Source organism: Pelophylax lessonae (assembly GCF_965119305.1).
Source record: "Pelophylax lessonae genome assembly, chromosome: 9".
In the NCBI taxonomy this organism is placed as follows: Eukaryota; Metazoa; Chordata; class Amphibia; order Anura; family Ranidae; genus Pelophylax; species Pelophylax lessonae.
Genome location: NC_138776.1, coordinates 239,614,471 through 239,628,595, shown reverse-complemented (window position 1 = coordinate 239,628,595; position 14,125 = coordinate 239,614,471). Strand labels below are relative to the sequence as shown.

General features: G+C 45.3%; 1 protein-coding gene across 1 annotated transcript in view; it reads left to right on the top strand.

The window, feature by feature from the left end:
• Positions 1–14,125, top strand: part of UNC93B1 (unc-93 homolog B1, TLR signaling regulator) — an 82,109-nt gene that overhangs the window by 26,302 nt on the left and 41,682 nt on the right. The window contains exon 3 of the mRNA XM_082266738.1: positions 12,708–12,849. Within this exon, the coding sequence (XP_082122864.1) occupies positions 12,708–12,849 (142 nt within the window). The remainder of the gene's footprint in view (positions 1–12,707; positions 12,850–14,125) is intronic.

Genomic DNA, 14,125 nt, shown 5'->3' with positions numbered 1-14,125 from the left:
TGGAACTAAGGGGCCAAGCCCAACCCCTGAAAAACAACCCCACACCATAACCCCCCCTCCACCAAATGATTTGGACCAGTGCACAAATCAAGGTCCTTAAAGACATGGATGAGCAAGTTTGGGGTGGAGGAACTTGACTGGCCTGCACCTCAACCTGATAGAACACCTTTGGGATGAATTTGAGCAGAGACTACGAGCTAGACACTTGCGTCCACATCAGTGCCTGATTTCACAAATGCGTTTCTGGAAGAATGGTCAAACATTCCCATAGACACACTCCTAAACCTTGTAGACAGCCTTCCCAGAAGAGTTGAAGCTGTTCTAGCTGCAAAGGGTGGGCCAACTCAATATTGAAATTTATGGACTAAGACAGGGATGCTAATAAAACTCATGTGTGTGTAATGTCAGGCGTCACAATACTTTTAGTAATATAGTGTATTTTATATAGATGCGTTACATGTTACTGTGGAGAATTTTGCATTTCATTTGGAAACCAAGGTCACAGAGTCTGGAGGAAGAGAGGAGAGGCACAGAATCCAAGTTGCATGAGGTCCAGTGTGAAGTTTCCACAGCCAGAGATAAATTGGGGAGCCATGCCATCTGCTGGTGTTGGTCCACTGTGTTTTATCAAATCCAAAGTCAGCCTTGCCCTTTCCCAGGAAATTCTAGTACACTTCATGCCTCCCTCTGCTGATCAGCTTTATGGAGATGCTGATCTCATTTTCCAGCAGGACTTGGCACCTGCCCACACTGCCAAAAGTACCAATACCTGGTTTCATGATCATGGTATCACTGTGCTTGATTGGACAGCAAACTCGCCTGACTTAAACCCCATAGAGAATATGTGGGTTTTTGCCAAGAGGAAGATGAGAGATACTAGAACCCAACAATGCAGATGAGCTGAAAGCCACTATCATAGAAACCTGGGCTTCCATAACACTTCATCAGTGCTACAGGCTGATCGCCTCCATGCCACAACGCCACATGCAGTATTTCATGCAAGGAACCCTGACCAAGTATTGAGTGCATACTATACTGTACATGGGCATATTTTTCAGTAAGCCAACATTTTTGTAATAAAAATCCTTTTCTCTAGCGCTCATCGACAGACGTAGTCCTCGGTGATACACCACCTTCGGGTTATGTTACCTCCGCAGGAGCAGGACTAGACAGGAAATTAAAAAGCTCTGGCCACACCCTAGGGGCAGTCCCAGAGGGTATATCCTCTCTCTCTCTGCCTCAGCAAATCAGTTATTTTCTGTCTAGTTAGGAGTAAGGACCTAGACACCTTGCTGGGATCTTAGGTCCTGGCAAGAATTTTTTCTTAAAGGATTTTTTTAGACAGCTTTTTTTCTCCAGTGTTCCTGTGAGATCTTCAAGCAAGAAAGCTGAACTGGGCGACGGGCTGGATGTTGAGATCCGGTGGTCACCCCAGTTCAGCCTACGAGCGCGTGCAGGCCATAGCTCCGCGCTGGGTCGGCCGCGACAAAGTCCCATTAAAGGACTGTCCACGCGAGTTAAACGTCTCGCCGAAACGCCAAAGACCATGAGTCACGGCGTCCGTATCGGTCGACAGCCCTCCCGCCCCGGTGGAGAGGGGTACTGTCAGGAGTTGGTGCCCGCCTGGTTCCGGTATGGTGAGTAGTATGTTCCCCCTTTTTCCCTGACGGGTTTGTGGTGAACGCGGGCCCCTCTTTGTATGGTAAGAAAGAGTCCTTTCTATCCTATAACATGTCACAAATCCTCCTACTTTGAGTGTGATTTATGTGTGCAAAAGCCAGGAGGCTTGGCTTGGGAGCTAACAATCTATTGTATACATGTTTTAAAGATGTAATCTGTGGCATTCTGGGAATCTTATGGGTTAAGTATAAGCTACCTACCAGTCAGAAGCCACGGACATGTAGACTGCCTTCCAAATCAGATCTCCAGCTATTAGCAGGCCTCCCGAACGGCCACGCGGTCCGCCAGGGCCGGTACCGCCAACCACGCCATATCCCCATGCAGAGAGAGTGTTGTGTGCCCTGCAGCACACCGCTATTCAGTTTAGGCCGCCGCCATTTTTTTTGCTGGATCGCACGAGCCGCCATTTTGGCGTAGCCTCGTGTCTCCAGCATGGGGGCGGCCATGTTTGAGGTGATCCTACACCTCGTGGAGCTTGGGGGAGGCGCCGGAAGGCGTGCAGAGGGGCGGAGCCGCCTCCTTTCTTCCTGGGCAGCCAGCCAAAAGACTTCCTGTTTGTCAAGACAGCGCTGTAAGCTGTTGCAGTTTAACTCTGAGCATCAAGTGGTGAGCCTGGGGGTCTATCTCTCTCTCTCTCGATCGATAGGGATCCCTAAGCAGGTAACACTAAGGGGCTTTTTGTGGCGCTGGGGGTCAGAAAAAAAAAAAAAAAAAAGTTTTTTTCTTTACTTTTGAATTATATTATCCAGGAAGTAACTGGAGTTATTATGGACCCTGCCACACATATTCCCCCACCTGTTTCCCTCGAGGGGGCCTCGGGACCCGCCGGTGCACAGAGTATAGAGTCATTTACAGCAATTTTGGAGTCTATGGTGGCTCGGGTGGAGGCGGCCTGTCAGGGACGGGGGTCAAGGAAGCGACCCCCGCCTACCCCTATACCATCTGACACCTCTGACTCAGATTCAGAGATGGTCACGGCAGTTGCAGGTTCCTCTGCAAGGGCTGTTATCCCAGGTAAAGCCCCCTCAGACAGTGAGGAGGACGCTTCTTCTCTGGCTATAATTCAGGAAGAAGCATTGGTGGACGCACTAGTTGTGGCAGTGCAAGAAACCTTAAAACTTGAGGCTTTACCGGCAGAGGCAACTGAAACAGAGAGGCCTTTTGGGACTAATAAGCCCATCAAGACGGCGAAGGCTTTTCCTGTACCTAAATGTTTTGGTAATCAGATTAAAGGAGAATGGGAGCATTCTAAACGTACCTTTACTATTTCCAAGCGTATTGCTAGACGCTATCCGTTTGAGGAATCCATCATTAAGAAATGGACGGTACCACCAGTCGTGGATCCGCCTATTTCCAGGCTGAATAAAGCCACGGTTATTCCAGTGGAGGACACTTCGTCCTTTAAGGATCCGGTGGATCGAAAGATAGAAGCAGAGTCCCGCACTATCTTTTCTCTGATAGGGTCAGCATTTAGACCAGTAATCGTTATTGGTCTAGTTTCCCAGACACTTACGGAATGGGCGAAAATGGTACGCCAAGATCTTAGGGGAAAAGATATTCCCCAGGAGACATCTGATTTGATGGAACAGATCATACAAGGGCTACGGTTTATCTGTGACGCAGCCTTGGACACTACTCCCCTATTAGGGCATGCATCTAAGTTAGCAGTGATCCTCAGGCGTGTGCTGTGGTTAAAATGCTGGTCAGCTGACCTAGGTTCCAAAAAGACCTTGACCAATCTCCCCTTTCAGGGGAATCGTCTATTTGGAGCCAACCTAGATGAAATCATTAAGGATGCCACTGGGGGCAAGAGCACTTTTTTGCCACAGGCTGCAAAAGCTAAGGGACCTCGCAACAAGCGAGGACCTTTCTTTACCGCCCATAAAGGGCGCCCGGCTGGTACTAGCGGGAAAGGCAAGACTCCTCCAGGAGGGTTCAAAAAGGGGACCAACCCAGCCAAACCCGAAGCAAAGGAGTACACAGCCTGAAGGTGCGCCCCCACCCGGTTTCAGGGTGGGGGGACGTTTTCACCGGTATTCTGGACATTAGATCGAGCATCAACCACTACTACCGGTGCGATTCTTCCCTTCCAACATTTAAGTACCACAGGAAGCGGTAGTTACCGTTCCCTGAAAAGATCTTTTCCTTTACCTTTTCCTAAGATTAGTCCCGATACCTCACAGGAATCGGATCTGGTTGACCAGATAGGCCAAGTAGCCTCTAGTCGGGTGACTTCGGTCCCTGAGGTTCAACCAGAAAAGATCACCTTTCCTGATAACTATCAGGTATCTGATAAATGTGTGGGAACAGAAAACGACCAGACTTTCTCGGATGGTCGGGGCCAGATAGCTCTAGGGACGCCTGGTTCAGATCCAATCAGCGCCAGTGGTCCTAGAAATTCTAGGCTGGCCTCCTCAACCTGGCCTGGCCGACTTGGACATGTTAGTCGCAGACGTTCCGTGGGAACTTCGTCTCAGGGAGTGTCTGTGGTCTCAAGGACCAATTTACCTTCGTGCTTTACAGTCGCTGGTTTTAATGGCCTGGCCATTGAGACCCAAGTACTGAAGGACAGAGGTTTGTCTACTTCAGTCATTCCTACCCTTATTAAAGCAAGGAAAGCGACTTCCAGCAAAGTCTATTATCACACATGGAAGACTTATATTGCGTGGTGCGAATCTTTAGGATTTCCTCCACGTACCTATTCGGTGACTCGAATATTGGCCTTTTTGCAACAAGGGGTTGAGCAGAAGCTAGCCTTGAGCACCATCAAGGGTCAAGTTTCAGCATTAGCAATCTTCTTTCAGAAGCCTTTAGCTACCAAATCCTTGGTGCGGAATTTCATCCAGGGGGTGCGGCACCTGGCTCCTCCAGTCCGCGCGCCCTTACCGCCCTGGGATCTTAATTTGGTTTTGTCGGTTCTACAGAAACCTCCCTTTGAAAACATCAGGGAGATTCCCTTGCTTACTCTATCCCAGAAGGTGGCTATTACTTCTGCTCGCAGGGTGTCAGAACTGGCTGCATTATCATGCCAGTCACCATACCTAGTGATTCATAGGGATAAGGTAGTACTTCATCCTAAGCCATCTTTTCTTCCCAAGGTGGTTTCAGATTTTCATCTGAATGAAGATATTGTACTACCTTCCTTGTGTCCTCAGCCCAAGCATCATCGGGAACATGCGTTGCATTCCTTAGATGTGGTTCGGGCAATCAGGGTATACCTGAAAGCTACGGAATCTTTCCGTAAGACGGATTCACTTTTTGTGATCACGGATGGCCCCAGAAAGGGTTTGCCTGCATCTGCCGCGACCATTGCCAAATGGATTAGACAAACGGTGGTACAGGCTTATTCTATTAAGGGTCAGAGTCCTCCGTTCCCTGTTAGGGCGCACTCCACTCGAGCGCTCAGTACTTCCTGGGCCTTTCGCCATCAGGCGTCAGTGGTCCAGGTATGTAAGGCGGCCACCTGGTCGTCGGTACATACCTTTACAAAATTCTATAAGATTGATGTGACGGCATCGGCGGATGCCTCATTTGGCCGCAAGGTTTTGCAGGCCGCAATTTGAGGAGACCGGTGGTCTACCTCGAGGGTTTTTTTCTGTTTGAAAAAAAAAAAAAAATTGTTTTCTCTTTTTTTGGTTGAGTCTCATCATTAAGGATGAGCATTGTAAACTTCTAGTTGGCACCGGTTGGGCCTTCTAGATTGGGATTTGATTTCCATTTTCCCACCCCTCAGTTGTGATACTGCTCTGGGACGTCCCGAAGGTGGTGTATCACCGAGGACTACGTCTGTCAATGAGCGATAGAGAAAAATGGATTTTTGTAAAATCTTACCGTAAAATCCTTTTCTCTTAGCTCATCGACAGACGTAGTCCCCGCCCCTCTGTTTTGGAGTTGGGTTGGGTTAAATTCTCTAAGCACTGCTTTTCACATAACTGATTTGCTGAGGCAGAGAGAGAGAGGATATACCCTCTGGGACTGCCCCTAGGGTGTGGCCAGAGCTTTTTAATTTCCTGTCTAGTCCTGCTCCTGCGGAGGTAACATAACCCGAAGGTGGTGTATCACCGAGGACTACGTCTGTCGATGAGCTAAGAGAAAAGGATTTTACGGTAAGATTTTACAAAAATCCATTTTTTTTTATGTAATACTAGACATTGCACCCGTTAAATTAACGGGTGCTAGAACATATGTGGTCAGAGTCCCCTTTAATAGTGTGGTCAGAGTCCCCTTTAATAGTGTGGTCAGAATCCCCTTTAAATAGTGTGGTCAGAGTCCCCTTTAAATAGTGTGGTCAGAGTCCCCCTTTAATAGTGTGGTCAGAGTCCCCCTTTAATAGTGTGGTCAGAGTCCCCCTTTAATAGTGTGGTCAGAGTCCCCCGTTAATAGTGTGGTCAGAGTCCCCACAATATTCTACCATTTCTCACATAAGAATACACTGCACTGTAATCCATCCATCCCGATAGATGTGCAGAGAGCAGAGACTACGCCCCGCCTTCAGTCTGTTAGTTCAGGACTTCCCAAACTGTAGGGTCGCGAGCCGCATATGAGTGGGTTGTCGGCAGACACTGCTGCCAGCCCATAACAACTGCCTTTTCACATTACGGTGATGAATTCTATATATATATTAGAAAATAATAAATACAGCATGACACTTCAGCTCTGCAGTTCTGTGGGTAATTTGCATAAACCATTCCTACCTACCAATCAGACAGTAGACATTATCTGCTTCTACTTCGGAGGCTTCTAGGGGCTGCGGACATGGTACAGGAGATGCAGGGCTGTGGGCATCGTACAAGAGATGGTACAGGCATGGCACAGGAGATGGTACAGGCATGGCACAGGAGATGGTACAGGCATGGCACAGGAGATGGTACAGGCATGGCACAGGAGATGGTTCAGGCATGGCACAGAAGATGGTACAGGCATGGCACAGAAGATGGTACAGGCATGGCACAGGAGATGGTTCAGGCATGGCACAGGAGATGGTACAGGCATGGCACAGGAGATGGTTCAGGCATGGCACAGGAGATGGTACAGGCATGGCACAGGAGATGGTTCAACACAGAGATCCAACACAGAGACAACACAGAGATCCAATTAGGAGACAGGGACAGAGCATTTGTCACCATGTCACCATTAGGGATGATCGAACGGTTCGGGTCCACCATCGGTTCGGCCCGAACATTGGGTGTTCGAGGTTCGGCCGAATTTAGAACTTTTTGCCCAAAAAGTTCGGAATTCGGCAACCAGAACCGCCCAAAATGCAATGCTTCAGGAAATGGGCTTTAAAAGCCTGTGATTGGACCAGAACCATTAGCAAAAGCCAATTGAGGGGGCAGGAGAATGCTAGGAATGTGATTGGAGTGACTAGGGGGTCCCTAGACCAATCATTAGTGAATACGCCCCCCAGTATATAAGATCGCCCCCGCCATATTCCCAGCATTGTTATACTGGACATGGAAGAGAGTGGAAGCAGTTCTGTTAATTCTACTTTAAAAGTGTCATTTAGCTATTTTTAGTGTGAGGAAAGGGATATCTAGTGTAGTTAGAGTGCTCCTTTACACTTAAGTTAGCTTCAAAAATTTAGTTTCTGTAGGGAAAGTGTTAAGTGTCAGGGTGACCGTAGTGTAGTGTAGGGTGAACTGACAGTGACTGCTATGGCAGGGTGACAAAACCCTTCCATAGCAGGGTGACCGCTATAGAGAAATGATCATTTCTCTGAGTTGCTTCGGGACAGGTATGTGGCTTCTCACCAGCAAGCATTTTTTATGCTGCAGGGGCTGCCACTGCCAGTGTTTTTTTGAGGACATGTTTGATGTCAGACATGACATCTGAACATGTGTATAGGGGGTATATATAGACATATATGTCTGAATATATAATGTTTGCGCTAATGAAATCATTTACAGTAATATATTTCTGCTACTATCACACCTATATATGTCTAGGGGTATATATTCAGACATATATGCCTATATATACCCCCTATACACATGTTCAGATGTTTTGCCTGCCTCAAAAGAACCCCAAAAAATGCCAAAAAAAACGCTAGCGTCAAAAAAAAAAAAAAATGCCCAGGTGTGTTTTTGCTGGCATTTTTTGGGGGGTTTTGGAGGCAGGCAAAACATCAGAACTTGTGCACAGTACCACTATACACAAGTTCAGATGTTTTTCCTGACTGCAAAGAACCCAAAAAAATGCCTGCTATTAAACCGGCAAGGTGTTACAGCAGAGAAGCCATATTCCTGTGCTTAAAGTTTTCTAATACAAACGATCTTTTTTTTTATGGTTCTGGACATGCTACAGACCTGAAACTTCACATGTACACTTTTTAGACCCCCCAGATCTGAAATCCAAAGTAAAAATAAAAAAATCTCTTTTTTTTTTTTTTTTATAATTTTTCAATCATTGGCTTTTTTATCAAAAATGACAATTTTTAAGAACTTTTTTTTGTGTGATTTTGTGTCTGGGGGGTCTAAAAGGTGTACCTGTGAAGTTTCAGCTCTGTAGCATGTCCAGAACCAGAAAAAAAGATCATATAGGTGTTAAAGTTAAAGGAGGCTCCCGAACCACATCCCTGTTCTACTGAAAAATTATCTCTTTTTTTTCATGGTTCTGGACATGCTACAGAGCTGAAACTTCACATGCACACCTTTTAGACCCCCCAGATACTAAATCCAAAGTAAAAATCAAAAAATCTCTTTTTTTTTTTTTAATTTTTCAATAATTGGCTTTTTTTATCAAAAATGACAATTTTTAAGAACTTTTTTTTGTGTGATTAATAGTTAATGGGGCATGACCCAGAACCCTAGGCACTTTTTAGGGGCATTTATTGGGTTTTGGGGCTTCAAAATGGTGTTTTTTGATTACCGAAGTTCGGGTCCCATTGATTTCAATGGGGTTCTGAAATCCGAACCGAACTTTCGTGAAGTTCGGGTGTTCTGGTCGAACCGAACTTTTCAAAAGTTCGATCATCCCTAGTCACCATGTAACAGGAAGTGTCTGAACAAAACTTTTCATGGCAGATTCACCAGGTATTATTTGAATGAAAACTGCAGATTTAAAAAAAAAATTCAAAATGTTTTTTAAAATGACTTTAAGATTATAAAGCTTTAGGAGATTTTAGTGATTAGGTTTATATCTGCTTTACTCTGGCAAAAACCTGTCCTTTTAAAGCGATGAAGTTATCAATTTGTTAACCTCTAAAGTACACAGGGTACTACAGGTGCATCTCATTAAAATTAGAATATCATCAAAAAGTTACCGTAATTTATTTCAGTAATTAAAGTGTTGTTTGAAATAAATAAATAACAAACATGTTAGCGCCGGTTCACATACACGCGACGCTACTTCCCGGGGCGACCTCCGAGATCGCGGTGCGAGCAGCGCGCCGCGACCTCGGAGCGGCCGCCACGGACTTCATAACATTGAAGTCTATGGCGCTCGCCTCCTGGTCGCCCCAAAGAAGCTCCGGACCCTTTTTCTAAGTCGGAGCGACTTGTGTCGCTCCTATTAGAACGGGTCCGCAGCTTCCCTATGGGAGGCGACCTGTGAGGCGACCAGGTCGCCTCACAGGTCGCCTTAGTGTGAACGGGGGCTAATACATCCCTCCCTTGTGCAGTTGGTTTGCACAGAGTGGCCCAACTCTTCTCGGGTCCTCCTTTCCCGCTCCTAGCCACTCCCTCCTGCTGAGTGCCCTGACAGCAAGCAGCTTGCTATGGGGGAACCCAAGCCGAGCTGCAGGTATGTGTGTCCATTCAGACAAGGAGCTGTTGTTCGGCCCCACCCCCTCTCTCTCCTAATTGGCTCCCTGACTTTGACAGCTGCGGGAGCCAATGGCACCGCAGCTGTGTCTCAGCCAATCAGGAGGGAGGGTCCCGGACAGCTGAGGGACATGTGGCTATCGCTGGACAGAGGGGGCACAGTTAAGTATTAGGGGGTGCTGGGGAGGCTGCTACACGGAGAAGGCTTTTTATCTTATTGCATAGAATGCATTACGATATAAAAACCTTCCTGCCTTTACAACTTCCTCTAAATTCAAAAAGTGAAACTCCTACACACTATATTACCAAAAGTATTAGGGCGCCTGCCTTTACACGCACTTGAACTTTAATGGCATCCCAGTCTTAGTCCGTGGGGTTCAATATTGAGTTGGCCCACCCTTTGCAGCTATAACAGCTTCAACTCTTCTGGGAAGGCTGTCCACAAGGTTTAGGAGTGTCTATGGGAATGTTTGACCATTCTTCCAGAAGTGCATTTGTGAGTTCAACCACTGATGTCGACAAGAAGGCCTGGCTCACAGTCTGCGCTCCAATTCATCCCACAGGTGTTCTATCAGATTGAGGTCAGAACTTTGTGCAGGCTGTTCAGGTTCCTCCACCCCAAACTCACTCATCCATGTCTTTATGGACCTTGCTTTGAGCACTGGTGTGCAGTCATGTTGGAATAGGAAGGGGCCATACCCAAACTGTTCCCAAAAATTTGGGAAGCATAAAATTGTTTAAAATGTTTTGATATGTTGACGTCTTAAGAGTTACCTTTACTGGAACTAATGGGCCAAGCCCAACCCCTGAAAAACAACCCCACACCATAATCCCCCATCCACCAAATGATTTGGACCAGTGCACAAATCAAGGTCCTTAAAGACATGGATGAGCAAGTTTGGGGTGGAGGAACTTGACTGGCCTGCACCTCAACCTGATAGAACACCTTTGGGATGAATTTGAGCAGAGACTACGAGCTAGACACTCGCGTCCACATCAGTGCCTGATTTCACAAATGCGTTTCTGGAAGAATGGTCAAACATTCCCATAGACACACTCCTAAACCTTGTAGACAGACTTCCCAGAAGAGTTGAAGCTGTTCTAGCTGCAAAGAGTGGGCCAACTCAATATTGAAATTTATGGACTAAGACTGGGATGCAAATAAAACTCATGTGTGTGTAATGGCAGGCGTCCCAATACTTTTAGTAATATAGTGTATTTTATATAGATGCGTTACATGTTACTGTGGAGAATTTTGTATTTCATTTGGAAACCAAGGTCACAGAGTCTGGAGGAAGAGAGGAGAGGCACAGAATCCAAGTTGCATGAGGTCCAGTGTGAAGTTTCCACAGCCAGAGATAAATTGGGGAGCCATGCCATCTGCTGGTGTTGGTCCACTGTGTTTTATCAAATCCAAAGTCAGCCTTGCCCTTTCCCAGGAAATTCTAGTACACTTCATGCCTCCCTCTGCTGATCAGCTTTATGGAGATGCTGATCTCATTTTCCAGCAGGACTTGGCACCGCCCACACTGCCAAAAGTACCAATACCTGGTTTCATGATCATGGTATCACTGTGCTTGATTGGACAGCAAACTCGCCTGACTTAAACCCCATAGAGAATATGTGGGTTTTTGCCAAGAGGAAGATGAGAGATACTAGAACCCAACAATGCAGATGAGCTGAAAGCCACTATCATAGAAACCTGGGCTTCCATAACACTTCATCAGTGCTACAGGCTGATCGCCTCCATGCCACAACGCCACATGCAGTATTTCATGCAAGGAACCCTGACCAAGTATTGAGTGCATACTATACTGTACATGGGCATATTTTTCAGTAAGCCAACATTTTTGTAATAAAAATCCTTTTTTTTATGTAATACTAGACATTGCACCCGTTAAAATAACGGGTGCTAGAACATATGTGGTCAGAGTCCCCCTTTAAATAGTGTGGTCAGAGTCCCCCTTTAAATAGTGTGGTCAGAGTCCCCCTTTAATGGTGTGGTCAGAGTCCCCCTTTAATAGTGTGGTCAGAGTCCCCCTTTAATAGTGTGGTCAGAGTCCCCCTTTAATAGTGTGGTCAGAGTCCCCACAATATTCTACCATTTCTCACATAAGAATACACTGCACTGTAATGCATCCGTCCGGATAGATGTGCAGAGAGCAGAGACTACGCCCCGCCTTCAGTCTGTTAGTGCAGGACTTCCCAAACTGTAGGGTCGCGAGCCGCATATGAGTGGGTTGTCGGCAGACACTGCTGCCAGCCCATAACAACTGCCTTTTCACATTACGGTGATGAATTCTATATATATATTAGAAAAGAATAAATACAGCATGGCACTTCAGCTCTGCAGTTCTGTGGGTAATTTGCATAAACCATTCCTACCTACCAATCAGACAGTAGACATTATCTGCTTCTACTTCTATGGGCTGGCAGCAGTGACTGCCAGCTATTCACTCAGATGCGGCAGTGGGTTGCCACCCACAGTTTGGGAAGTCCTGCCCTAACTGAATGAAGTAGGGCGGGGCTAAGTCTCTGCACTCCCAACGGCTGTCTGTGAGGCACATGCGCAGTAGCGCAATCCCACGGACACAGGAAAACTGGACGCAGAGACACTTGCATTTTATTAATATAGATTATAATTTTCTGAGATGCTGAATGTCGGGTTTTTACTAGCTGTAAGCAATAATCATCAAAATTAAAAGAAAGAAATGCTTGAAATATATCACTCTGTGTGAAACGCATCTATATAAAATATGAGTTTCACTTGTTGAAATAAATTAATTAAATAAATTACGTTTTTGATGATATTCAAATGTTATGAGATGCACCTGGTAAATGCCGTGTGGTGGCTCAATTCCAAGTGCAGGGCTTTTTAACTCCTGGCTGAATGTATAAAGGTGAAGCCACATTCTGGGAGAGACTCCCTGATGCTAGTTTTGGGGCTTTGTAGATTAATTCTTTCAGTTAAAGGCACCCTAAGAGAAACACAAGTTTAATGCTTTCTGAAGTCAAATTTATATACATATAGCTAAGATTATATGGGCAGCAGAGAGCACAGGTCAAGCATTCCCACCACAGTACTCAGCTCATTTGACACCACGGACTCTGAAGGTTTGTAAAATTGACTGGTTCTCTTTAGCGCACTAATTGTTTTTCATTTCCAAAACTCGCAAAGTGTGGTGTTTGTATCGCTCTAGACTTTCTCTGTGCCTTTTGCGTGCTTTTTATGTTATTATCCTGAGACATGTTTTTATTGTCATACAGTTAGAGGAGATCTTGGGCAACAACGCTGAATATGATGAAGAAGCAGAAGAGAAGAGATACTACCGCCGGAAAAAACTTTTGACCATAAAGAGCGTTATTTCTGCAAGCTTGGCTGCTGCCATAACATACGGCGTATATCTGGGTACGTTACAGATCTGGGCTGCAGGTCCTCTAGATGGAAGAAAAAGCTGTTCTTTGTTACCTATAGAAACCAGTCTAATCCTCTTTCATTATGATATCGGGAGGGAATAAAGGGGATATTGTGGTTTCTATAGTCAGCGACAAGACCATCATGAAGCCTCCCTTAACTTAAAGCCGACCTGGCAGATCTCGAATTCCATTTAATATCAATAAAACATTATAGTTTTACAGCATGTAGCATATCTGAAATGGTCTTGCTATGATCTTCAGCACAGCAGCATTCAGACTGCATGAGCATGAAGAAGAACTAGCACTAGTAACCAACCAGTGTGCTGATACCTCTTTAGTCAGCAGGGTGAATGTGTGTTCTTAACCAAGATGTGCTGCTGCGATTAAGATTGAGGATCTGGCATGTGGACCTTTCATAAACAAATCTCACTTCATGTAAACCAATAGGACACATGTCAGCATTACTGAACCTAATATAAAGTAGAAAAAAATGAGGAAAAGTAGCATTTTCTTGCCATAGATAAAATAACTGCTGATCCACAGCTCCTAACCGGGTAAGCTTTGGCTGCCAATCATGGTCAATTGCTTAAGGTCTATTGTTTTGAGTGATACAGATCTGTCTCGTAGAATTACATTGAGATAGGTGGTATCAGCATGGCATAGTGTAAGACAATACTTAGCTGGGAAGAGAGCCTGTCCAAAATCGGTCATCTGGGTTGGATTCACCAACTCTTTCAGTATTGTCTCCTTCATGGCCAACCAGATCCTTCAGCCCTTCCCTCTTTTAATAGGAAAAACAATAATTCATCCTTTTTTTTATCAGATCATTTTTATTGAGATTTTTCGTACAAACAAAGCAAGAAATTGAGGGTCCATACATGTTCACAAGGTTATACTTAACAAACATTATGGTTGTAATATAACAATGTGCAATAAAGATGTGAACAAGATGTAGGGTTGTTAATTAGTTCTAAATACTTCACACCCAGAGCAACAAAAAAATGAAAAAAAGGATTATAGTTGATATGCATGTATCCAAACGTAAAGGTTACAAAGTTACATAGTTAGTCAGGTTGAAAAAAGACACAAGTCCATCTGGTTCAACCAAAAAAAACCAGTATTGAAAACCCAACCATACAATCCCATATACACAATCCTATACCCGCAGTTGATCCAGAGGAAGGCTAAAAAAAACCCCAGAAAAGCATGATCCAATTTGCTACAGCAGGGAAAAAAAAATCCTTCCTGATCCCCCGAGAGGCAATCGG